This window comes from Oncorhynchus mykiss, chromosome 23, assembly GCF_057628025.1.
Source record: "Oncorhynchus mykiss isolate SJ-2025 chromosome 23, ASM5762802v1, whole genome shotgun sequence".
Classification (NCBI taxonomy): domain Eukaryota; kingdom Metazoa; phylum Chordata; class Actinopteri; order Salmoniformes; family Salmonidae; genus Oncorhynchus; species Oncorhynchus mykiss.
Window position 1 is genome coordinate 64,770,001 of NC_143044.1, and position 25,151 is coordinate 64,795,151.

General features: G+C 47.7%; 2 protein-coding genes across 5 annotated transcripts in view; one reads left to right on the top strand and one right to left on the bottom strand.

Annotated features, from left to right (window-relative positions):
- Window positions 1-20,815, top strand: part of LOC110514389 (thrombospondin-2) — a 53,306-nt gene extending 32,491 nt beyond the window's left edge. The window contains exons 12-21 of one of the 4 annotated variants that reach the window (XM_090217971.1): window positions 1,490-1,597; window positions 1,665-1,824; window positions 3,085-3,203; window positions 4,873-5,107; window positions 8,467-8,694; window positions 8,826-8,956; window positions 9,044-9,184; window positions 10,425-10,522; window positions 16,568-16,707; window positions 17,165-20,815. In XM_090217971.1, coding sequence (XP_090074097.1) covers window positions 1,490-1,597; window positions 1,665-1,824; window positions 3,085-3,203; window positions 4,873-5,107; window positions 8,467-8,694; window positions 8,826-8,956; window positions 9,044-9,184; window positions 10,425-10,522; window positions 16,568-16,707; window positions 17,165-17,172 — 1,368 coding nt within the window. In that variant the 3' untranslated portion in view covers window positions 17,173-20,815. Of the gene's footprint in view, window positions 1-1,489; window positions 1,598-1,664; window positions 1,897-3,084; window positions 3,204-4,872; window positions 5,108-8,466; window positions 8,695-8,825; window positions 8,957-9,043; window positions 9,185-10,424; window positions 10,523-16,567; window positions 16,708-17,164 lie in introns of those variants that run through there. The other 3 variants (XM_090217972.1, XR_016491194.1, XM_090217973.1) reach the window with 3 other exon arrangements.
- A 2,957-nt stretch (window positions 20,816-23,772) lies between these two features.
- The window catches only part of entpd1 (ectonucleoside triphosphate diphosphohydrolase 1), a 74,140-nt gene continuing 72,761 nt past the window's right edge, over window positions 23,773-25,151 (bottom strand). The window contains exon 10 of the mRNA XM_036959855.2: window positions 23,773-24,156. Within this exon, the coding sequence (XP_036815750.1) occupies window positions 23,950-24,156 (207 nt within the window). The 3' untranslated portion in view covers window positions 23,773-23,949. The remainder of the gene's footprint in view (window positions 24,157-25,151) is intronic.

Consider the following 25,151-nt stretch of genomic DNA (forward strand, 5'->3'; position numbering starts at 1 on the left):
CATTTATTGGATATTTCAAACTTTTTTAACAAATCAAAAACTGAAAAATTGGGCGTGCAAAATTATTCAGCCCCCTTAAATTAATACTTTGTAGCTCCACCTTTTGCTGCGATTACAGCTGTAAGTCGCTTGGGGTATGTCTCTATCAGTTTTGCACATCGAGAGACTTACATTTTTTCCCACTCCTTGCAAAGCAGCTCGAGCTCAGTGAGGTTGGATGGAGAGCATTTGTGAACAGCAGTTTTCAGTTCTTTCCACAGATTCTTGATTGGATTCAGGTCTGGACTTTGACTTGGCCATTCTAACACCTGGATATGTTTATTTTTGAACCATTCCATTGTAGATTTTGCTTTATGTTTTGGATCATTGTCTTGTTGGAAGACAAATCTCCGTCCCATTCTCAGGTCTTTTGCAGACTCCATCAGGTTTTCTTCCAGAATGGTCCTGTATTTGGCTCCATCCATCTTCCCATCAATTTTAACCATCTTCCCTGTCCCCGCTGAAGAAAAGCAGGCCCAACCCATGATGCTGCCACCACCATGTTTGACAGTGGGGATGGTGTGTTCAGCTGTGTTGCTTTTACGCCAAACATAACGTTTTGCATTGTTGCCAAAAAGTTCAATTTTGGTTTCATCTGACCAGAGCACCTTCTTCCACATGCTTGGTGTGTCTCCCAGGTGGCATGTGGCAAACTTTAAACAACACTTTTTATGGATATCTTTAAGAAATGGCTTTCTTCTTGCCACTCTTCCATAAAGGCCAGATTTGTGCAATATACGACTGATTGTTGTCCTATGGACAGAGTCTCCCACCTCAGCTGTAGATCTCTGCAGTTCATCTGATCTCTGATCAGTCTTCTCCTTGTATGAGCTGAAAGTTTAGAGGGACGGCCAGGTCTTGGTAGATTTGCAGTGGTCTGATACTCCTTCCATTTCAATATTATCGCTTGCACAGTGCTCCTTGGGATGTTTAAAGCTTGGGAAATCTTTTTGTATCTAAATCCGGCTTTAAACTTCTTCACAACAGTATCTCGGACCTGCCTGGTGTGTTCCTTGTTCTTCATGATGCTCTCTGCGCTTTTAACGGACCTCTGAGACTATCACAGTGCAGGTGCATTTATACGGAGACTTGATTACACACAGGTGGATTGTATTTATCATCATTAGTCATTTAGGTCAACATTGGATCATTCAGAGATCCTCACTGAACTTCTGGAGAGAGTTTGCTGCACTGAAAGTAAAGGGGCTGAATAATTTTGCACGCCCAATTTTTCAGTTTTTGATTTGTTAAAAAAGTTTGAAATATCCAATAAATGTCTTTCCACTTCATGATTGTGTCCCACTTGTTGTTGATTCTTCACAAAAAAATACAGTTTTATATCTTTATGTTTGAAGCCTGAAATGTGGCAAAAGGTCACAAAGTTCAAGGGGGCCGAATACTTTCGCAAGGCACTGTATAATAACTGAGCTGTATTGTGATTGACTAACAGGATAACTGCCCCGCCCTGCCAAACTCCGGACAGGAAGACCTTGACAATGATCGCCTTGGAGATGCCTGTGACCCTGATGACGACAACGACGATGTCTTAGATGAGAGGGTGAGGGTGAAGCTTTGTGTGTGTGTTTCTGTGTGTGTGTTTATTCCATTGTGTGTATGCTCCCTAGGATAACTGCCCTGGACACTACAACCCCCATCAGTTTGACTCTGACAGAGATGGAGTTGGAGACCGCTGTGATAACTGTCCCTTCACCCCCAACCCTTTACAGACTGATACAGACAGCAACGGAGAGGGAGACGCCTGCAGTATCGACATGGATGGAGACGGTTTGTTTGTGTTTGTGTTTGTGCATCATAATGGTCTCTGATTGGTGGTCATCATTTGGTGTCATCACAGTGGTGTCTGACCTGTGGTCATCATTTAGTGTCATCATAATGGTCTCTGATTGGTGGTCATCATTTGGTGTCATCACAGTGGTGTCTGACCTGTGGTCATCATTTGGTGTCATCATAGTGGTCTCTGATTGGTGGTCATCATTTGGTGTCATCATAGTGGTGTCTGAGCTGTGGTCATCATTTGGTGTCATCATAGTGGTCTCTGATTGGTGGTCATCATTTGGTGTCATCATAGTGTGACGACCCTCCCACTCTGTCTGCCGTATTCTCTCTTTGTTGTTCCCTTATTAGGATGCTGGTGGGCGGAGTTGGGAGGGTCGTCAGCTACATGGGAAACACCTGGGCCCAGGTGTTTCCCAGGATAAATACACCACTTCCCCATTCATGGAGGAGACTCTCTCCATGCAGACACTTTGATAGTTTTTTTTGTTGTGTTTCTTGGTGGTTTTTGGTTGTTTGCTTTAGCACCTTTCAAAACCCTGCATTATCACATTCATGCATGGAGAACACTCACTTACACTACTGATTACTGATTACACACACCATTGTATATTTTCCTTAGTTGCTTTAGTTAATAAATATATATTTTGTTACTCCTTATCTCCACGTTGTCTCCCTTTTGTTACGGGCTTTGAGCCGGTTCGTGACAATAGTGGTGTCGGACCTGTGGTCATCATTTGGTGTCGTCATAGTGGTCTCTGATTGGTGGTCATCATAGTGGTGTCTGAACTGTGGTCATCATTTGGTGTCATCATAGCGGTCTCTGATTGGTGGTCATCATTTGGTGTCATCATAGTGGTCTCTGATTGGTCATCATTTGGTGTCATCATAGTGGTCTCTGATTGGTGACCTGTGGTCAGACTCGCTCAGGTGGAACAAACTTTAACTTGCAACTTTTTTCAGAGCTGAATTGAATGTCATTGAGAACAGAAAGGTGTCAATGTATTTTTTTTGGTGCAAAAATTATTTCTGAAATTAAAAGTAATTCTAAAAGTATTCATGCCATTTTTCAAAATGATCTGTAATTTGATTACAATATATTGGTAACTGATTAGTGTGTGTGTCCCTTCCGGTCCTAAAGCATACAGACATACACAACAAGGAAATTACTCATGTAGCTTTAGTCTCACCCTAACCCATTCCTTCACATGGTAGATGTGTGTGTGTGTGTTTGTCTGTGTGTTTGTGTAGAAATGCTGAACGAGCATGATAACTGTCCCCTGCTGTATAACACTGAGCAGAGAGATACAGACCTGGACGGAGTGGGGGACCAATGTGACAACTGTCCTTTCGTGCACAACCCTACACAGGTACGCATGCACTCACACTCACGCATGCACACACACACACACATACACACACACACACACACAGATTAAAACCAGACACCGTGGTCTACAGATTAAAACCAGACACCGTGGTCTATAGATTAAAACCAGACACCGTGGTCTATAGATTAAAACCAGACACCGCGGTCTATAGATTAAAACCAGACACGGCGGTCTATAGATTAAAACCAGACACCGCGGTCTATAGATTAAAACCAGACACCGTGGTCTATAGATTAAAACCAGACACCGTGGTCTATAGATTAAAACCAGACACCGTGGTCTATAGATTAAAACCAGACACCGTGGTCTATAGATTAAAACCAGACACCGCGGTCTATAGATTAAAACCAGACACCGTGGTCTATAGATTAAAACCAGACACCGTGGTCTATAGATTAAAACCAGACACCGCGGTCTATAGATTAAAACCAGACACCGCGGTCTATAGATTAAAACCAGACACCGCGGTCTATAGATTAAAACCAGATACCGCGGTCTATAGATTAAAACCAGACACCGTGGTCTATAGATTAAAACCAGACACCGTGGTCTATAGATTAAAACCAGACACCGTGGTCTATAGATTAAAACCAGACACCGCGGTCAATAGATTAAAGTCAGACACCGCGGTCTCCAGTTTAAAATCAGATACCGCGGTCTCCAGTTTAAAGTCAGACACCGTGGTCTATGGTCTATAGATTAAAACCAGACACCGCGGTCTATAGATTAAAACCAGACACCGCGGTCTATAGATTAAAACCAGACACCGTGGTCTATAGATTAAAACCAGACACCGTGGTCTATAGATTAAAACCAGACACCGCGGTCTATAGATTAAAACCAGACACCGCGGTCTATAGATTAAAACCAGACACCACAGTCTATAGATTAAAACCAGACACCACGGTCTCCAGTTTAAAACCGTCTGGCGCGCTCACCAGTTTAAAACCAGCTGGCGCGGTCTCCAGTTTAAAACCGGCTGGCGCGGTCTCCAGTTTAAAACCAGCTGGCGCGGTCTCCAGTTTAAATCCAGCTGGCGCGGTCTCCAATTTAGAGCCAGACACCGCGGTCTCCAGTTCAAATCCAGCTGTGGTGGTCTCCAGTTTAAAGTCAGACACCGTGGTCTCCAGTTTAAAGCCAGACACCGCGGTCTCCAGTTTAAAACCAGCTGGCGCGGTCTCCAGTTTAAATCCAGCTGGCGCGCTCTCCAATTTAGAGCCAGACACCGCGGTCTCCAGTTTAAATCCAGCTGGCACGGTCTCCAGTTTAAATCCAGCTGGCGCGGTCTCCAATTTAGAGCCAGACACCGCGGTCTCCAGTTCAAATCCAGCTGTGGTGGTCTCCAGTTTAAAGTCAGACACCGTGGTCTCCAGTTTAAAGCCAGACACCGCGGTCTCCAGTTTAAAACCAGCTGGCGCGGTCTCCAGTTTAAATCCAGCTGGCGCGCTCTCCAATTTAGAGCCAGACACCGCGGTCTCCAGTTTAAATCCAGCTGGCACGGTCTCCAGTTTAAATCCAGCTGGCGCGATCTTCAGTTTAAAGTCAGACACCGCGGTCTCCAGTTCAGCTCAGTAATATGAACAAAGTAGTAGGGACCTTTTTGGACTGCAGTATTGCTAACCAGGTGTGTTTGTCTGTTTTTGTGTAGACTGATTCAGACAGTGATCTGGTTGGTGATCACTGTGATGATAATGAGGATATAGATGAGGACGGTCATCAGAACTCCCTCGACAACTGTCGCTACGTTGCCAATAGCAACCAGGTTGACCATGACAGGGATGGCATTGGCGACGCCTGCGACCATGATGATGACAACGATGGTATCCCTGATGACCGTGACAACTGCCGACTTGTGCCGAACGCTGACCAAATAGACGCAGACAGTCAGTACGCACGCACACACACACACAAAAGGTCCCTACTACTTTGTTCAGATTGCTGAGCTGAACTGGAGACCATGCCAGCTAGATTTAAACTGGAGACCGTGCCGGCTGTTTTCAAACTGGAGACCGCTCCAGCTGGTTTTAAACACACACACACACACACACACACACACACACACACACACATCAGCATGGGCGCGCAAAGCCAGGCTCACATATCCTGATTAGTGACCAGAAAGCCCCTGTTTTCTCTTTACCAGAACAATTCTGGGGATTTAATTGATTATGATCATATTCCAGCGAGACCTAGTTTGGGTTATAACTCTATTCCTCAGTGGTGGGACTGGCTATATGTCTACAGATGGCTGGGTTATAACTCTATTCCTCAGTGGTGGGACTGACTATGTCTACAGATGGCTGGGTTATAACTCTATTCCTCAGTGGTGGGACTGACTATATGTCTACAGATGGCTGGGTTATAACTCTATTCCTCAGTGGTGGGACTGACTATGTCTACAGATGGCTGGGTTATAACTCTATTCCTCAGTGGTGGGACTGACTATGTCTAATGATGGCTGGAACATCTCACTACCTTCAGCACTTATGGGATGAAGATGTAACATATTTGGGTGAATGAATGCTAGGGCTAACCCCAACCCTAACCCCAACCCTCTAACACCCTAACCCCAACCCTATAACACCAACCCCAACCCTCTAGCCCTAACCCTAATCCCAACCCTCTAACCCTAACCCCAACCCTCTAACCCTAACCCCAACCCTCTAACCCTAACCCCAACCCTCTAACCCCAACCCTCTAACCCTAACCCCAACCCTCTAACCCTAACCCAACCCTCTAACCATAACCCTCTAACCATAACCCTCTAACCCCAACCCTCTAACCCCAACCCTCTAACCCCAATCCCCTAACCCCAACCCCAACCCTCTAACCCCAACCCTCTAACCCTAACCCCAACCCTCTAACCCTAACCCCAACCCATACAGGTAGGGTTAGGCTTGCTCTGGACTCCAGTGAACTGACAATGTGACATGATATCCCCAGTTGATATTGACTGCGAACATGAATGACTTTCAGCTCAAAATGTTGGTTTTAAAACGCTGTTTATTTCTGTATGTTATGTTTTGAAAATACAACAGCGTTTATTGCTGTAATGACAGGCTACATTTGCGCAGGGATTGTGCTTATTCTCCCTGTGCGTGCATGTGCCGGGGTCGCAAGCTTTGAACCACTCCTTTTTGGGGGTCAAAAGGTTGGGTAATCACTGAGTTACCAAACAGATTGCTGATTTGCTGTACAGCTAGGATCAGGTGCTGTGCAAATGTCAAATTGTAGGGAGAGAGGATTGCCATAAATAAATATGCAGATCCAAAAATTGTTTGGTCAACAAGAATTTGCATGGTTTGCTTTGAAAGCTCACCATCAGTTTGGCATCAAGCAACAATTACTAGCATAGACCTACTGCTCTTTTGGTATGTCAACATTTCTTGAAATTGATACTTTACTTATGAAGCTTTCCATTGGAAACTGTTGAATTAAATTATTACATAATCAAAATGTGTTTTAGACAAGATAATGAAAAGGGCTGTCTGGTAGCCTCAAAAAATAGAACATGTTGTTACCTTGGGACTAACTATACGGTTCTATCTGCATAGTTCTTAGATATTGACCATCAAAGTGTTCACATCTCAGAACTGTTTTGTAGTGAATTCTCCTTTCTTAAGAAATGTATTATGATCATCAGACAAATTACTGTCATCACTGAACAACAATGTGACAATATAATTTACTTTAACATTTCTGACAGTGTAGTGTTTTTCTGCTCGCATACCATTATTGCTGGCTAGATTAGCCTACACCATACTTAGAGGGAGATGGACCAATCAGAACACGTCTTTGCCATCTGTATTTGTTCAGGCCAGTGATTGGTTTGCAGATATAATCATATAGCACCACGTTCAAATGGGTTTATGTAGATAGACCTTCTAGTCCCAAGGTCTCCACTTGTGGATAGAACCTTCTTGTCCCATGGTCTCCACTTGTGGATAGAACCTTCTAGTCCCAAGGTCTCCACTTGTGGATAGAACCTTCTTGTCCCATGGTCTCCATTTGTAGATAGAACCTTCGAGTCCCAAGGTCTCCACTTGTGGATAGCACCTTCTTGTCCCATGGTCTCCACTTGTGGATAGAACCTTCTAGTCCCATGGTCTACACTTGAAGATAGAACCTTCTCGTCCCAAGGTCTCCACTTGTAGTTGAACAAGTCATTGCATGTATATATTTTTTTACTCGACTTGAATAAATGTGTGACTCGACTTACTCTTAGAATGCACGACTTGGCCTGGACTCGAGACTCGACCCGTTCTACTTGGGACTCGACTTGAGACTCGTACCTTGTGACTTGAAACTTGCTTGTGACTCAAATAATAGTGACTCTGGCACACAAACACGCACATATATACACACACCACATATACACACACACACATATACACAAACAAATATACACACACACCACATTATTAGTGTGTTTGTACTGTTATCAGTCTCTGTAAGGATGACTTTGATAATGATATTACTCTCTCCTCTCCCTGTCTCTCTCTCCTCTCCCTCTCTCTCCTCTCTCTCTCTCTCTCCCTGTCTCTCTCCTCTCCCTGTCTCTCTCTCCCTGTCTCTCTCTCTCCCTGTCTCTCTCTCCCTGTCTCTCTCTCGCTCTCGCTCTCCTCTCCCTGTCTCGCTCTCGCTCTCCTCTCCCTGTCTCGCTCTCCTCTTCCTGTCTCGCTCTCGCTCTCTCTCTCCTCTCCCTGTCTTTCTCTCGCTCTCTCTCCTCTCCCTGTCTCTCTCTCGCTCTCTCTCCTCTCCCTGTCTCTCTCTCGCTCTCTCCTCTCCCTGTCTCTCTCTCGCTCTCTCTCCCTGTCTCTCTCTCCTCTCGCTCTCTCTCCTCTCTCTCTCCCCTCCCTGTCTCTCTCCTCTCTCTCCCCTCCCTGTCTCTCTCCTCTCTCTCTCTCCCCTCCCTGTCTCTCTCCTCTCCCTGTCTCTCTCTCCTCTCCCTGTCTCTCTCTCCTCTCCCTGTCTCTCTCTCTCCTCTCCCTGTCTCTCTCTCTTCTCCCTGTCTCTCTCTCCTCTCCCTGTCTCTCTCTCCTCTCCCTGTCTCTCTCTCCTCTCCCTGTCTCTCTCTCCTCTCCCTGTCTCTCTCTCCTCTCCCTGTCTCTCTCTCCTCTCCCTGTCTCTCTCTCCTCTCCCTGTCTCTCTCTCCTCTCCCTGTCTCTCTCTCCTCTCCCTGTCTCTCTCTCCTCTCCCTGTCTCTCTCTCCTCTCCCTGTCTCTCTCTCCTCTGTCTCTAGATGATGGTCGTGGTGATGCTTGTCAGGATGACTTTGATAATGACAGTATACCAGATGCACTAGATGTTTGCTCAGAGAACAGTGGTATTGGAGTTACAGACTTCAGGAAGTTTCAGACGGTTCTGTTGGACCCTCGGGGGACCACTCAGTCTGACCCTCTGTGGGTGGTTCGAGGACACGGAACCAAACTGCTACAGACTGCAAACTCTGACCCTGGCATCGCCTTGGGTACGACCCCTAACCTCTTACCTAAGACCGCATTAACGCTGATCTGGGTGGTGTTTGTGTAGTTTTCATGTGCGTTTGTGAATGCGTGTGCGTGCCTGCGTTTGTGAATGTGTGTGTGTGTGTGTTCTCAGGTTTTGATGAGTTCCGTGCGGTAGACTTCAGTGGGACATTCTACGTGAACACAGACCGTGATGATGACTATGTAGGGTTTGTGTTCTCCTTCCAGTCCAGCAGACGGTTCTACGTTGTCATGTGGAAACAGGTCAGTCAGGAGTACACACACACTGACCTCTGACCTCTAACCCTGCCCGGTCAGCCAGGCCTAACTTCTAACCTCTAACCCTGCCAGGTCAGCCAGGCTTACTGGGAGAAGAGTCCTTCCAGGGCATTTGGGAACGCTGGTGTCTCTCTCAAAGTGGTCAACTCAAGCTCAGGCCCTGGGGAGGCCCTCCGCAACGCCCTGTGGCACACAGGAAACACTACACAGCAGGTACACACAGGAAACACCACACAGCAGGTACACACAGGAAACACTATACAGCAGGTACACACAGGAAACACCATACAGCAGGTACACACAGGAAACACAATACAGAAGGTAGACACAGCAGGTACACACAGGAAACACCACACAGCAGGTACACACAGCAGGTACACACAGGAAACACTACAAAGCAGGTACACACAGGAAACAACATACAGCAGGTACACAAAGGAAACAACACACAACAGGTACACACAGCAGGTACACACAGGAAACACCACACAGCAGATACACACAGCAGGTACACAAAGGAAACACTACAAAGCAGGTACACACAGGAAACAACATACAGCAGGTACACAAAGGAAACAACACACAACAGGTACACACAGCAGGTACACACAGGAAACACCACACAGCAGGTACACACAGGAAACACTATGCAGCAGGTACACACAAGAAACACTACACAGCAGGTACACACAGGAAACACCACAGCAGGTACACACAGCAAATACCACACAGCAGGTACACACAGGAAACACCACACAGCAGGTACACACAGGAAACACCACACAGCAGGTACACACAGGAAACACCACACAGCAGGTACACACAGGAAACACCATACAGCAGGTACACACAGGAAACACCACACAGCAGGTACACACAGGAAACACCACACAGCAGGTACACACAGGAAACATCATACAGCAGGTGCACACAGCAGGTACACACAGGAAACACCACACAGCAGGTACACACAGGAAACACCATACAGCAGGTACACACAGGAAACACCACACAGCAGGTACACACATGAAACACCATACAGCAGGTACACACAGGAAACACCACACAGCAGGTACACACAGGAAACACCATACAGCAGGTGCACACAGGAAACACCACACAGCAGGTACACACAGGAAACACCACACAGCAGGTACACACAGCAGGTACACACAGGAAACACCATACAGCAGGTGCACACAGGAAACACCACACAGCAGGTACACACAGCAGGTACACACAGGAAACACCACACAGCAGGTACACACAGGAAACACCACACAGCAGGTACACACAGGAAACACCACACAGCAGGTACACACAGGAAACACCACACAGCAGGTACACACATGAAACACCACACAGCAGGTACACGCAGGAAACACCATACAGCAGGTACACACAGGACACACACCTCTAACCCTGAAGTAAACCTATGTGTGTGGGTCTTTAGGTTCGCACACTGTGGCACGACCCCAACAACATGGGCTGGAAGGACTACACTGCCTACCGCTGGCACCTCATCCACCGACCCAAGACCGGCTTCATAAGGTACTTAACCTCCAACCCATAACTCTAACCCTAACCCCAAAAAGGCCAAAAAGCCACTGCCCTGGCCTGGCCTGGGACAAAAGCCACTGCCCTGGCCTGGTACCTCCATATGCATATAGGGCTTGAGAGGACACATACAGGCCTAAAGGTCATCACTCAATATCCAGGAACAGGCCTCTATCTGGGCATGACTTTACACACACAAGCCTATTGGCCCACACACACTACCCGGGTTACAGGCCTCTCTCTCCGGGCATGAGAGGACACATACAGGCATAAAGGCCTTAACTCCCTATCCGGGTTACAGGCCTCATCACTCAATATCCAGGAACAGGCCTCTCTCCGGGCATGAGAGGACACATAAAGGCCTATAGGACCTCACTCATCACCCGGGTAACACCCCTATATTTCCGGGGATGATTCCAGCAGGGTACACCCCCCACCTCCACAACCTCGCACACCAGGTGAACCAGGGCACCCACACTTAAGCTCCCTTCCCCGGACTATAAAGCATATAGCCGCGCTGTTACGAACCCCGTGCACCTGTTGACCCAAACCGGATGTCGTGCACCTGGTCACCCTAAGGCCACACTAATGGGTTACCAAGTGCTGGTGGTACTTTCCAGGCGGGCACCCACCTTTTTTAGTCTGCTTGCCCACTCTCTCTCTGGGCCTATGGACTCTGGACTCGGGGTTACCAGGTGCCGGTGATACTTTCCAGCCGGGCACCCACCTTTTTTAGTCCGCTTGCCCACTCTCTCTCTGGGCCTCTGGCCTCTGGGTTACCAGGTGCCGGTGGTACTTTCCAGCCGGGCACCCACCTTTCTTAGTCCGCTTGCCCACTCTCTCTCTGGGCCTCTGGACTCTTTCCCTTTTCTGTATACCTGGTAACCCATTTGTATTGAAGGAAGAAGGTAGAGGAAGACTCCTTCCGTCCCGAAAGAAGATTGGGCGCTCGATCTCGATACGAGCTTTAAGATACGTTATTGGAGCTGGAATTACCGCTGCTGCTGGCACCATACTTGATCCTCGTTAATGGATCCTCGTTAAAGGATTTAATTATTGCTTCTACTTGAGACGCAGATGTCTCAAGTAGACACCTGGAAATGCAAATGCGCTACGCTAAATGCTAAATGTACTCGTTAAAACTCAAACGTTCATCAAAATTCACATGCAGGGTATTGAATTAAAGCTACACTCGTTGTGAACCTAGCCAACAAGTCAGATTTTTAAAATGCTTTTCGTCGAAAGCATGAGAAGCTATTATCTGATAGCATGCAACACCCCAAAATGCCTGAATGCGATGTAAACAAAGATATAGCTTAGCCGGCGCTACACAAAACGCAGAAATAAAATATAAAACATTCATTACCTTTGACGAGCTTCTTTCTTGGCACTCCTATATGCCCCATAAACATCACTATTGGGTCTTTTTTTTGTTTAAATCGGTCCATATATACCCAAAATAGCTTTCTATGGAAGCTGTGTCATTCAGAAAAAAACATCGTTTTTAAACGCTGCGTCATTTTTTTAAATTAAAAAAGTCGATGATAAACTTTCACAAAACACTTCGAAATACTTTTGTAATCCAACTTTAGGTATTAGTAAACATTTATAATCTATCAAAATGATTACAGGGCAATGTATATTCAATAGCTCCTCGTTTTCAAATCAATGGCTGCCAATGTGCACATTCAAAACATCCTGGTGGAGACCGGAAGAAATGGAATCCAGTTAGTTGGATTTACCAAGAAAAAAGTCCCTTGAAAATGACGACAATGGCGACATCGTGTGGAATCTGTAAGAATTGCATGCAGATCCATAATTAATTTTGTGCCCTTTTAACAACCCATGAAAGTGACGCATGAAAATTATTTTTAGCTTTCAGAGAGCAGTTTTTCTTGCGTTTTTTGATGAAACAAACGATCTGTTATAGTCACAGCCGTGATTTAACCAGTTTTAGAAACTTCAGAGTGTTTTCTATCCACACATACTAATCATATGCATATACTATATTCCTGGCATGAGTAGCAGGACGCTGAAAAGTTGCGCGATTTTTAACAGAATGTTCGAAAAAGGAGGGGGTAGGATAAAGAGGTTATTAAAGTGTACTCATTCCAATTACAGGGCCTCGAAAGAGTCCTGTATTGTTATTTTTCGTCACTACCTCACCGAGTCGGGAGTGGGTAATTTGCGCGCTCGTTGGCATGTATTAGCTCTAGAATTGCCACAGTTATCCAAGTAACGTTGGAGCGATCAAAGGAACCAGAACTGATTTAATGAGCCATTCGCAGTTTCACTCTACCGGCCGTGTGTACTTAGACTTGCATGGCTTCATATTTTAGACAAGCATATACTACTGGCAGGATCAACCAGGTAGCCACCCACAACATAGAGGTTGTACCTGGTCGCACTAAGCAAAGAACAACCAGGGACCGGTCCTATCCCGTCAGGGGAGGAGGCCCTGGTGCGATCCACCGTGCGCCCAGCGGGAGGCCTTGAACTGCCCATGACCGAGGCCACAGGTGCCGGGGTGCCGCTCGAGAGGTCTCTTGTCTAGCTGGAGGGTACATTCGGAACGCCATCAACCGGGCAAAAACAGAACCACAACCTCGGTCAGACCGCTTGGGTCAGCCGGGTAGGTCCACTTTAAAGACAGGGTTTGAGAATATGTGTCTCTGGCACCGATGCGTTACGGGATGACCATCACCACATGCTTCGCAGCCTGGGCGTGTCGCTCCCCGCACCCGAACACCAATGAAGGGCCACTGGGTCAGACAGTTTGGCTGGATCTCGCACGAACGGTGCGCGGCTGGAGTGTTGAAATAGGGGGTCAATCATCTCTGAAAGGGGCTCCCCCGATAGAGGCCAATCCACGTGGGGCGGGAGGAACAATCCATCAGAACACCAGCCAAAGGCCGGCCGATAGAGGCCCTCCCAAGTGGAAAACGGATGCAAATCGGTCAGAGGAAATTACACTGGCTGGACAACAGAGGAGAACCATGGAGACGCACCGTGAACCAAGAGTGGGACTGGACTGGAGAGCTAGCCCTCACCGGGGCTAAACAACCACCAATCGGTCGCCAAAGGGACGAGCACCTTCATTGGACCAGAACCATGGTCATTGATGAACCAAACCCACAAGGTAATAGCTAGGATAGAGCACCTGCCCAGGCCAGAGCTCAATATCCTCCCACCACCAAGCTGGGAAACATGGATCAAAAGTTAGGACAAATCGGGCGCCGAAGGGGCTGGTCAAACCACCAAATCGGTCTCCGGCGGAAAAGGTCCAAAGTACCATGGTTCCGAGGGGCTCACATCCCTCAATGTCCATTACTCATTTTCTATTCGGGCTGAGCAGTTTGACACCACCCCCGTCTCTCTAGGACATGGAAGTCTTGTTGTCAAAAACCAGGTTTCTGATTTCGCGCCGGTACCTGTCTGGTCCACCCGCCACTGAGTGTGTCATTAACGGGCAGGCCAAATTATCGACATAAGCCCTGAACCTCATAGGGCTTCTGTGTGCCCCGCCATTGGGGGTCAAATTCAGGTACACCAAAACGTGAATAAATCAAAAAGTACACCTCCAATCTGGATGGGTTTTTTTTTTGCACGAAAGGGCACAGATATATGAGCATTTCCATTGAATTAAAACCGTTTTTGTATAAAACATTTTAATAGGAAATCGTGTTTTAAGTTTTGGGGAAAAAAGTGCACGTTACAGGGCGCATAGGTGCCTGTGGATAACTTTTTTTGTACATGGTGTAATTGTTGCCCATCACGAGAGAGGGTATGAGCCGAAATTTGGGACCTCTAGCCCTTCAGGAAGTATTTTTAATCATTTTTTGAAAATTAGTCCCAAATTGTCACAGCCGTGCACCTGGTGATTGAAAATCGGCACCTGGTAACCCAAAATGAAACCCATTTTAAATCATTTTAATGCATAATGACACAAATACGAGGGTGCATTTCAAACAAATATACCTCATTTAATCAGTTAATCATGGATTTATTTGTCCCTCAATCAGTGTCCGGGCCCGGCTGGCATTTTTGGGCAAATTATGGTACCGGTAGTGCCGTGCCTGCGTTTCCAGAGAGTGACACATGGTCAGCCACAGTTCCCCGGTCTGTAACCGACCCTTAGTTAAAGTTCAATGTGGCAACACTTCGTCGAATTGTACCGGTCACTTTACTTCCAATGCCAAACTCTGCAAATATTTGGCCCACATACTCACACAGATTACCATACGGTTGACCACGGGATGTGATAAAGAAGAGTTCTGTGTCTGAGGTCATTCCACTCAGATGAGGCCTGATCTGATGGAATCGTTTAAGCCAAGTGTATTCCTCCTCACATATAACAATTCTGCACACCCCGAAGCTATAGTTTGTTTTGTGGCTCGCAACGCACATCTGATAACCCCCACCTTCCGGGGTTACTTCAGTAAAATCACTCTCACTGAACATGGTGACTGGGGATCGTCGAGTGCCATTAGATATGGCCAACCGGCTGGACATGAGAGCTGCAAACCTACGCCTGTCAGAGCAGGTGGCTCTGACCTCCAACCTACTGAGAACTGAAGGAATTGCTTGATTACTTAGCTCAACAAAGCATTTTAACTCTGCAGCGCTGAGCACCTCGACCCTGCAGCGTTTGCTAAATTTTGCCCTGTGCGTCGCCTGGCTCTGCTGCGAGTCCCTGTCCATCTTCGCCAAGCAGAGTAACATCTTTCGAATTCCACTGACCTTAGCTTGCATACCATTTGGCCGGAACTGAATAAGATAATGTTCGAGGGAACATCGGCTCGGTACATTTTTAACGTGGATGGTGCCAAACCACGGTCGTCACATTGGCCATACCACTCAGACACGTCTGTAGTTATTCAGAAAACACAGTCCTTCATCGGCCTTGCCCTCTGACATAATGCGGAGGAATTCCCGTACTCGGGATATACTTGTGCGACTATTGTCAATTTGTTTAACTGAAGGGTTTCTACCCGTAATAGTGTTCATATTGAGTCAAAATTGCATTACTCCAAACCTCAATTCTGGACGGCACGCCGCAGTCTTCATCACTCTCGCTCTCCGTGGAAGTCGCCACGACGCAGCTTTGCTCCCTCGGTTCCGAGCACGGTTCACTACCGACCTGACTGGTTGGCTGCACCGCTGCCTGCTCACTCTCGTCCCCCAGCTGCTGATCCACCACCGCTGACTGCTCACCCTCGTCCACCAGCTGCTGATCCACCGCGGCTGACTGCTCACCCTCGTCCACCAGCTGCTGATCCACCACGGCTGACTGCTCACCCTCGTCCACCAGCTGCTGATCCACCACGGCTGACTGCTCACCCTCGTCCACCAGCTGCTGCTCCAAGGACAACTCACTTTCAAAACACTGCAAAATCACAGGGTTCTCCAGCCGCGGTTCAACACCGTTGTCAGGCTGCATATACTGCCCTGATTCGGGCTGCTGTCTCTCAGTCGAAACCCGGCTAGATTGCATAGCATTCGTCCATTCCATAGTACCGGACTTAAGTGCATGTACAGACTTGAAATGTCGGTCTAGCCGCACGATATTCTGCTTGGAACAAAGCCCACAGTCGTGTCTTGGTCTGCTGCTCATAGCTTCTCTCTCCTGCCTTCCTCTGTGTCTCTGTTTGCTCCACTGAACAACCTAACCCTAACTAACCCTAACCCTAACTAACTCTAGCCCTAACTAATCCTATCCCTAACTAATCCTAAACCCAACTAATCCTAACCCTAACTAACTCTAACCCTAACTAGCTCTAACCCTGACTAACTCTAACCTCTAATCCTAACTAATCCTAACTAACTCTAACCCTAACTAATTCTAACCCTAACTAACCCTAACTAACTCTAACCCAACAGTTACTCCTATCCTCATCCACCTACCCAATACTGGCTTCATTAGGTATCTAATTAACCTCTGAACTTTGGCATCTAACCTCTTTGTGTATGTGCAGTAGTGGTGTTTGATGGTGTCTCTTCCAGCTGACTCGGTGTGTGTGTGTGTGTGTGTGTGTGCAGGATAGTGGTGTCTGAGGGCAGGTCCATCCTAGCTGACTCTGGGCCGGTGTATGACAGAACTCTGGCTGGAGGGAGACTCGGACTGTTTGTCTTCTCACAAGAACACATCCTCTTCTCTGACCTCAGATACACCTGTAGAGGTGAGACACACACGCGCACACACACGCACACTCTCTCACACACACACACACACACACTCTTCTCTGACCTCAGATACACCTGTAGAGGTGAGACACACACACGTACATACACACACACACACACATACCCTCTTCTCTGACCTCAGATACACCTGTAGAGGTGAGACACACACACACACACACACACACACACCCTCTTCTCTGACCTCAGATACACCTGTAGAGGTGAGGCACACACACACACACACACACACACACACACACACACATACATCCTCTTCTCTGACCTCAGATAGGTGACACACACACAAACATACACCCATACAAATACACAGACGCACACGTACACCCACACAAACATACATACACACATGCACACCTACACAAACACACAGACACACACACACACGTCAGTAAAGTACATTTTTTGTGTTTTTCTTCTCCCAATCTCTTCCAGATAACTGAGATCTGTTCATACTGAGATAATGCTGCAGTCCTCCCTCCACCAGTTCACCCTCCTCCAGTCCTCCCTCCACCACTTCACCCTCCTCCAGTCCTCCCTCCACCACTTCACCCTCCTCCAGTCCTCCCTCGACCAATTCACCCTCCTCCAGTCCTCCCTCGACCAATTCACCCTCCTCCTGTCCTCCCTCGACCAATTCACCCTCCTCCAGTCCTCCCTCGACCACTTCACCCTCCTCCAGTCCTCCCTCGACCACTTCACCCTCCTCCAGTCCTCCCTCGACCACTTCACCCTCCTCCAGTCCTCCCTCGACCACTTCACCCTCCTCCAGTCCTCCCTCGACCACTTCACCCTCCTCCAGTCCTCCCTCGACCACTTCACCCTCCTCCAGTCCTCCCTCGACCACTTCACCCTCCTCCAGTCCTCCCTCGACCACTTCACCCTCCTCCAGTCCTCCCTCGACCACTTCACCATCCTCCAGTCCTCCCTGCACCAATTCACCATCCTCCAGTCCTCCCTCCTCCAGTCCTCCCTAGATCAATTCACCCTCCTCCAGTCCTCCCTCCTCCAGTCCTCCAGTCCTCCTTCTACCACTTCACCCTCCTCCAGTCATCCTTCTACCACTTCACCCTCCTCTAGTCCTCCCTCCACCACTTCACCCTCCTCCAGTCCTCCCTCCACCACTTCACCCTCCTCCAGTCCTCCCTGCACCACTTCACCCTCCTCCAGTCCTCCCTCCACCACTTCACCCTCCTCCAGTCCTCCCTGCACAACTTCACCCTCCTCCAGTCCTCCCTCCACCACTTCACCCTCCTCCAGTCCTCCCTAGACCACTTCACCCTCCTTCAGTCCTCCCTCCACCACTTCACCCTCCTCCAGTCCTCCCTCCACCACTTCACCCTCCTCCTGTCCTCCTTCCACCACTTCACCCTCCTCCAGTCCTCCCTCCACCACTTCACCCTCCTCCTGTCCTCCCTCGACCAATTCACCCTCCTCCAGTCCTCCCTCGACCACTTCACCCTCCTCCAGTCCTCCCTCGACCACTTCACCCTCCTCCAGTCCTCCCTCGACCACTTCACCCTCCTCCAGTCCTCCCTCGACCACTTCACCCTCCTCCAGTCCTCCCTCGACCACTTCACCCTCCTCCAGTCCTCCCTCGACCACTTCACCCTCCTCCAGTCCTCCCTCGACCACTTCACCCTCCTCCAGTCCTCCCTCGACCACTTCACCATCCTCCAGTCCTCCCTGCACCAATTCACCATCCTCCAGTCCTCCCTCCTCCAGTCCTCCCTAGATCAATTCACCCTCCTCCAGTCCTCCCTCCTCCAGTCCTCCAGTCCTCCTTCTACCACTTCACCCTCCTCCAGTCATCCTTCTACCACTTCACCCTCCTCTAGTCCTCCCTCCACCACTTCACCCTCCTCCAGTCCTCCCTCCACCACTTCACCCTCCTCCAGTCCTCCCTGCACCACTTCACCCTCCTCCAGTCCTCCCTCCACCACTTCACCCTCCTCCAGTCCTCCCTGCACAACTTCACCCTCCTCCAGTCCTCCCTCCACCACTTCACCCTCTTCCAGTCCTCCCTAGACCACTTCACCCTCCTTCAGTCCTCCCTCCACCACTTCACCCTCCTCCAGTCCTCCCTCCACCACTTCACCCTCCTCCTGTCCTCCTTCCACCACTTCACCCTCCTCCAGTCCTCCCTCCACCACTTCACCCTCCTCCAGTCCTCCCTCCACCACTTCACCCTCCTCCAGTCCTCCCTCCACCACTTCACCCTCCTCCAGTCCTCCCTGCACCACTTCACCCTCCTCCAGTCCTCCCTCCACCACATCACCCTCCTCCAGTCCTCCCTCCACCACTTCACCCTCCTCCACTTCACCATCCTCCCGTCCTCCCTCCACCACTTCACCCTCCTCCAGTCCTCCCTCCACCACTTCACCCTCCTCTAGTCCTCCCTCCACCACTTCACCCTCCTCCAGTCCTCCCTCCACCACTTCACCCTCCTCCAGTCCTCCCTCCACCACTTCACCCTCCTCCAGTCCTCCCTCCACCACTTCACCCTCCTCCAGTCCTCCCTCCACCACTTCACCCTCCTCCAGTCCTCCCTCCACCACTTCACCCTCCTCCAGTCCTCCCTCCACCACTTCACCCTCCTCCAGTCCTCCCTCCACCACTTCACCCTCCTCCAGTCCTCCCTGCACCACTTCACCCTCCTCCAGTCCTCCCTCCACCACTTCACCCTCCTCCAGTCCTCCCTGCACAACTTCACCCTCCTCCAGTCCTCCCTCCACCACTTCACCCTCCTCCAGTCCTCCCTAGACCACTTCACCCTCCTTCAGTCCTCCCTCCACCACTTCACCCTCCTCCAGTCCTCCCTCCACCACTTCACCCTCCTCCTGTCCTCCTTCCACCGCTTCACCCTCCTCCAGTCCTCCCTCCACCACTTCACCCTCCTCCAGTCCTCCCTCCACCACTTCACCCTCCTCCAGTCCTCCCTCCACCACTTCACCCTCCTCCAGTCCTCCCTGCACCACTTCACCCTCCTCCAGTCCTCCCTCCACCACTTCACCCTCCTCCAGTCCTCCCTCCACCACTTCACCCTCCTCCACTTCACCATCCTCCCGTCCTCCCTCCACCACTTCACCCTCCTCCAGTCCTCCCTCCACCACTTCACCCTCCTCTAGTCCTCCCTCCACCACTTCACCCTCCTCCAGTCCTCCCTCCACCACTTCACCCTCCTCCAGTCCTCCCTCCACCACTTCACCCTCCTCCAGTCCTCCCTCCACCACTTCACCCTCCTCCAGTCCTCCCTCCACCACTTCACCCTCCTCCAGTCCTCCCTCCACCACTTCACCCTCCTCCAGTCCTCCCTCCACCACTTCACCCTCCTCCAGTCCTCCCTCCACCACTTCACCCTCCTCCAGTCCTCCCTGCACCACTTCACCCTCCTCCAGTCCTCCCTGCACCACTTCACCATCCTCCAGTCCTCCCTGCACCATTTCACCATCCTCCAGTCCTCCCTCCTCCGTCCTCCCTAGATCAATTCACCCTCCTCCAGTCCTCCTTCTACCACTTCACCCTCCTCCAGTCATCCTTCTACCACTTCCCCCTCCTCTAGTCCTCCCTCCACCACTTCACCCTCCTCCAGTCCTCCCTCCACCACTTCACCCTCCTCCAGTCCTCCCTCCACCACTTCACCCTCCTCCAGTCCTCCCTCCACCACTTCACCCTCCTCCAGTCCTCCCTGCACAACTTCACCCTCCTCCAGTCCTCCCTGCACAACTTCACCCTCCTCCAGTCCTCCCTCCACCACTTCACCCTCCTCCAGTCCTCCCTCCACCACTTCACCCTCCTCCCGTCCTCCCTCCACCACTTCACCCTCCCTCCACCACTTCCCTCCAGAAGTTAACCTGAAAGTTAAATATTTGTAATATTTTTTTTGAATTTGGTGCTCTGCCATTTCACCGGATGTTGTCAAATCGATCCCGTTAACTGGATTTGAGCCATAATAAGTTTTAACCTGCTCATATAGTCAAAAGTAAAAACATCTTCTCTGTTACAAAACTGTTATAAACCTGTTCATATAGTCAACACAAACCTGCTATACACCTGTTCATATAGTCAATACAACCCTGTTATAAACCTGTTATACATCTGTTACAATCCTGTTCTAAACCTGTTCATATAGTCAGTACAAACCAGTTATAAACCTGTTCATTAAGTAAATACAAACCTGCTATAAACTGTTAAACAAATTCTCTAGGCTTGGGGGTGCTATTTCCACATCTGGATGAAAAACGTGCCCAAAGAAAACTGCCTGCTACTCAGGCTCAGAAGCTAAGATATGCATATAATTGGTAGATGTTACGAATCCCTTTTGGCCCGACAGTCTAGGGGGGATGGCAATGAGACCCGTAAGATAACTCATGCAATTTATAATAGTGACAAAGTGAGAACGAAATAACCACGACTACTGAAATCTACCGTCAAACTCCGGGTTTATTGGAAAACACACGGTAATGGGGGGAGCAGGAAAAGGGGCTGAGCTGGACCCAAGGAAAGGACCAATAAGCATCCAAAACACCCCTAAGCTAGACTAGCCTATTTCAACAACAGCTAACTAACTAACCAAAAATACAGTGGGTGGTCCGCCCAGTTCTAACTAGTGTATTTAACAAAGTTTACCTAGTGTATGCCCATGGGCGACTTGTCTTGGTTCCCCCTTTTCCCACCAGCAAACAAACAAACACCATAACCAAAAACAATACTCACAGGTGATGACAAAGTGATATGGAGGTGCTCAAACAAAAGAGAGGTCAATACACAAAGAGAGAGTGAAACAGAGAGACATACAGACACCTACAGGATTTGAGCCATAATAAGTTTTAACCTGCTCATATAGTCAATACAAACCTGTTATAAACCTGTTCATATAGTCAATACAAACCTGTTATAAACCTGTTCGTATAGGCAATACACACATTTCATAAATCAATTATAAACATGTTGTAAAGGTGTTCATATAGTCAATACAAACCTGCTATAAACCTGCTATAAACCTGTTCATATAGTCAATACAAACCTGCTATAAACCTGTTCATATAGTCAATACAAACCTGTTATAAACCTGTTCATATAGTCAATACAAACCTGTTATAAACCTGTTCATATAGTCAATACAAACCTGTTATAAACCTCTTCATTAAGTCAACACAAACCTGTATTGCATTATAAGGGTTGTTTTATTTGACAGAATAGAGTATTTTGTTAACTATTGTGTGTTCTACTGAGGGTGGGCTTCTGGGAGATAACGCTGACAGGAGATTTACGTCTTTGGGTGAAAAAACCTAAAGAGCATTCCAGAGAATGAGGTAATGTTTCTGTTCTATACCGTAGCAGGGAGAGTAGCTGCTGACTTGGCAGGAACTAATGGGGATCCATAATAAACCCCAGGAAGAGTAGCTGCTGCCTTGGCAGGAACTAATGGGGATCCATAATAAACCCCAGGAAGAGTAGCAGCTTCCTTAGCAGGAACTAATGGGGATCCATAATAAACCCCAGGAAGAGTAGCTGCTGCCTTGGCAGGAACTAATGGGGATCCATACTAAACCCCAGGAAGAGTAGCTGCTGCCTTGGCAGGAACTAATGGGGATCCATAATAAACCCCAGGAAGAGTAGCTGCTGCCTTGGCAGGAACTAATGGGGATCCATACTAAACCCCAGGAAGAGTAGCTGCTGCCTTGGCAGGAACTAATGGGGATCCATACTAAACCCCAGGAAGAGTAGCTGCTGCCTTGGCAGGAACTAATGGGGATCCATACTAAACCCCAGGAAGAGTAGCTGCTGCCTTGTCAGGAACTAATGGGGATCCATACTAAACCCCAGGAAGAGTAGCTGCTGCCTTGTCAGGAACTAATGGGGATCCGTACTAAACCCCAGGAAGAGTAGCTGCTGCCTTGGCAGGAACTAATGGGGATCCGTACTAAACCCCAGGAAGAGTAGCTGCTGCCTTGGCAGGAACTAATGGGGATCCGTACTAAACCCCAGGAAGAGTAGCTGCTGCCTTGTCAGGAACTAATGGGGATCCATACTAAATAAAATAAACCTCTTATAAACCTGTTCACATACAAAATATGAACACATTGTAAACCTATTATAAACGTCTTATGAAGTCAGTACAAACCTGCTCTAAAGCTGCCAAAACAAAACTGTTGTAAATCTATTATAAACCTGTTAAAATCTGTTCATGTAGTCAATACAAACCTGCTATAAACCTGTTCATATAGTCAATACAATCCTGTTATAAACATGTTCATATAGTCAATACAATCCTGCTATAAACCTGTTCATAAAGTCAATACAATCCTGTTATAAACCTGTTCATATAGTCAATACAATCCTGTTATAAACATGTTCATATAGTCAATACAATCCTGCTATAAACCTGTTCATAAAGTCAGTACAATCCTGTTATAAACCTGTTGTAAACCTGTTCATATAGTCAATACAATCCTGTCATAAACCTGTTCATATAGTCAATACAAACCTGTTATAAACCTGTTCATATAGTCAATACAAACCTGTTATAATCCTGTTCATATAGTCAACACAAACCTGCAATAAACCTGTTATAAACCTGTTATACACCTGTTATACACCTTTTATAAACCTGTTCATATAGTCAATACAAACCTGCAATAAACCTGTTCATATAGTCAATACAATCCTGTTATAAACCTGTTCATATAGTCAATACAAACCTGTTATAATCATGTTCATATAGTCAACACAAACCTGCAATAAACCTGTTATAAACCTGTTATACACCTGTTATAAACCTGTTCATATAGTCAATACAAACCTGCTATAAATCTGTTCATATAGTCAATACAAACCTGTTATAATCCTGTTATAAACCTGTTATAAATATTTTATAAACCTGTTCATATAGCCAACACAAACCTGTAATAAACCTGTTATACACCTTTTATAAACCTGTTCATATAGTCAATCCGTAATTTTTACATCATTTGAATATGTCAGGTGAGTATTTAATTTGAACATTCTTTCAAAGAGACAGTAAATGACAGTAAGGTCAGTTTGTTTTATACATCTGAACTTTACTGGAGAATAAGAAGCATGACAACATGAGATACATTTTATAAACATCATGTTCACATAGTTCACACACACACACACACACACACACACACACACACACACACACACACACACACACACACACACACACAGTGTCCTTATGGTGTCCAGCGTGTCTATATCATCTGTGTCTGGGAGTTGCGGCGCGGCCTCAGGAATCGGAAACAGAGGAAGAGGAGGAAGAAGAGGAGAAGAGAGATGAAGAAGAGGAGGGTGACGTAGCCGGCATGAGGAAGAGGAGGAGTGTCTGGAGCCTCGGCTGGAATCATATTGGTCAGATTCAGCATGTAGCCCAACGTCCAACCTGCATCACTACCTGAAATCTACACACACACGCAAGCACACACGCACACGCACATGCACACATCACAGTCAGTGTTGAAGATATATTTCAGAAAGTCAAGAGAACATTGTTTAGGTCATGATATTGAATCTAAATGATTGGTATTTTGGTATTTTATTAGGATCCCCATTAGCTGTTGCAAAAGCAGCAGCTACTCTACCTGGGGTCCACACAAACCATGAACTACATGGACAGAACTAAATAAATTTAAAAAAGGCACACACAGCCTACATATCACTACATACACACAAACTATCTGGGTCTAATAGGGGAGCGGCGTTGCGGCATGAGGTGTTGCTTTATCTGTTTTTTGAAACCAGGTTTTCTGTTTATTTGAGCAATATGAGATGCAATTATGGCTCTATATATTACTGTACGCTTTATGGAATTTGTTCTGGATTAGAGGACTGTGAGAAGACCTCTGGTGGGGTAAGTGTGTGTATGGTGCACTACTGTATGGTGCACTACTGACACAATGATGAAAATAATCATGGCCTCTAAAACATCAAGCTGCATACTGGACCCTATTCCAACTAAACTACTGAAAGAGCTGCTTCCTGTGCTTGGCCCTCCTATGTTGAACATAATAAACGGCTCTCTATCCACCAGATGTGTACCAAACTCACTAAAAGTGGCAGTAATAAAGCCTCTCTTGAAAAAGCCAAACCTTGACCCAGAAAACATCAAAAACTATCGGCCTATATTGAATCTTCCATTCCTCTCAAACATTTTAGAAAAGGCTGTTGCGCAGCAACTCACTGCCTTCCTGAAGACAAACAATGTATACGAAATGCTTCAGTCTGGTTTTAGACCCCATCATAGCACTGAGACTGCACTTGTGAAGGTGGTAAATGACGAGGCTCTGCATCTGTCCTCGTGCTCCTAGACCTTAGTGCTGCTTTTGATACCATCGATCACCACATTCTTTTGGAGAGATTGGAAACCCAAATTGGTCTACAAGGACAAGTTCTGGCC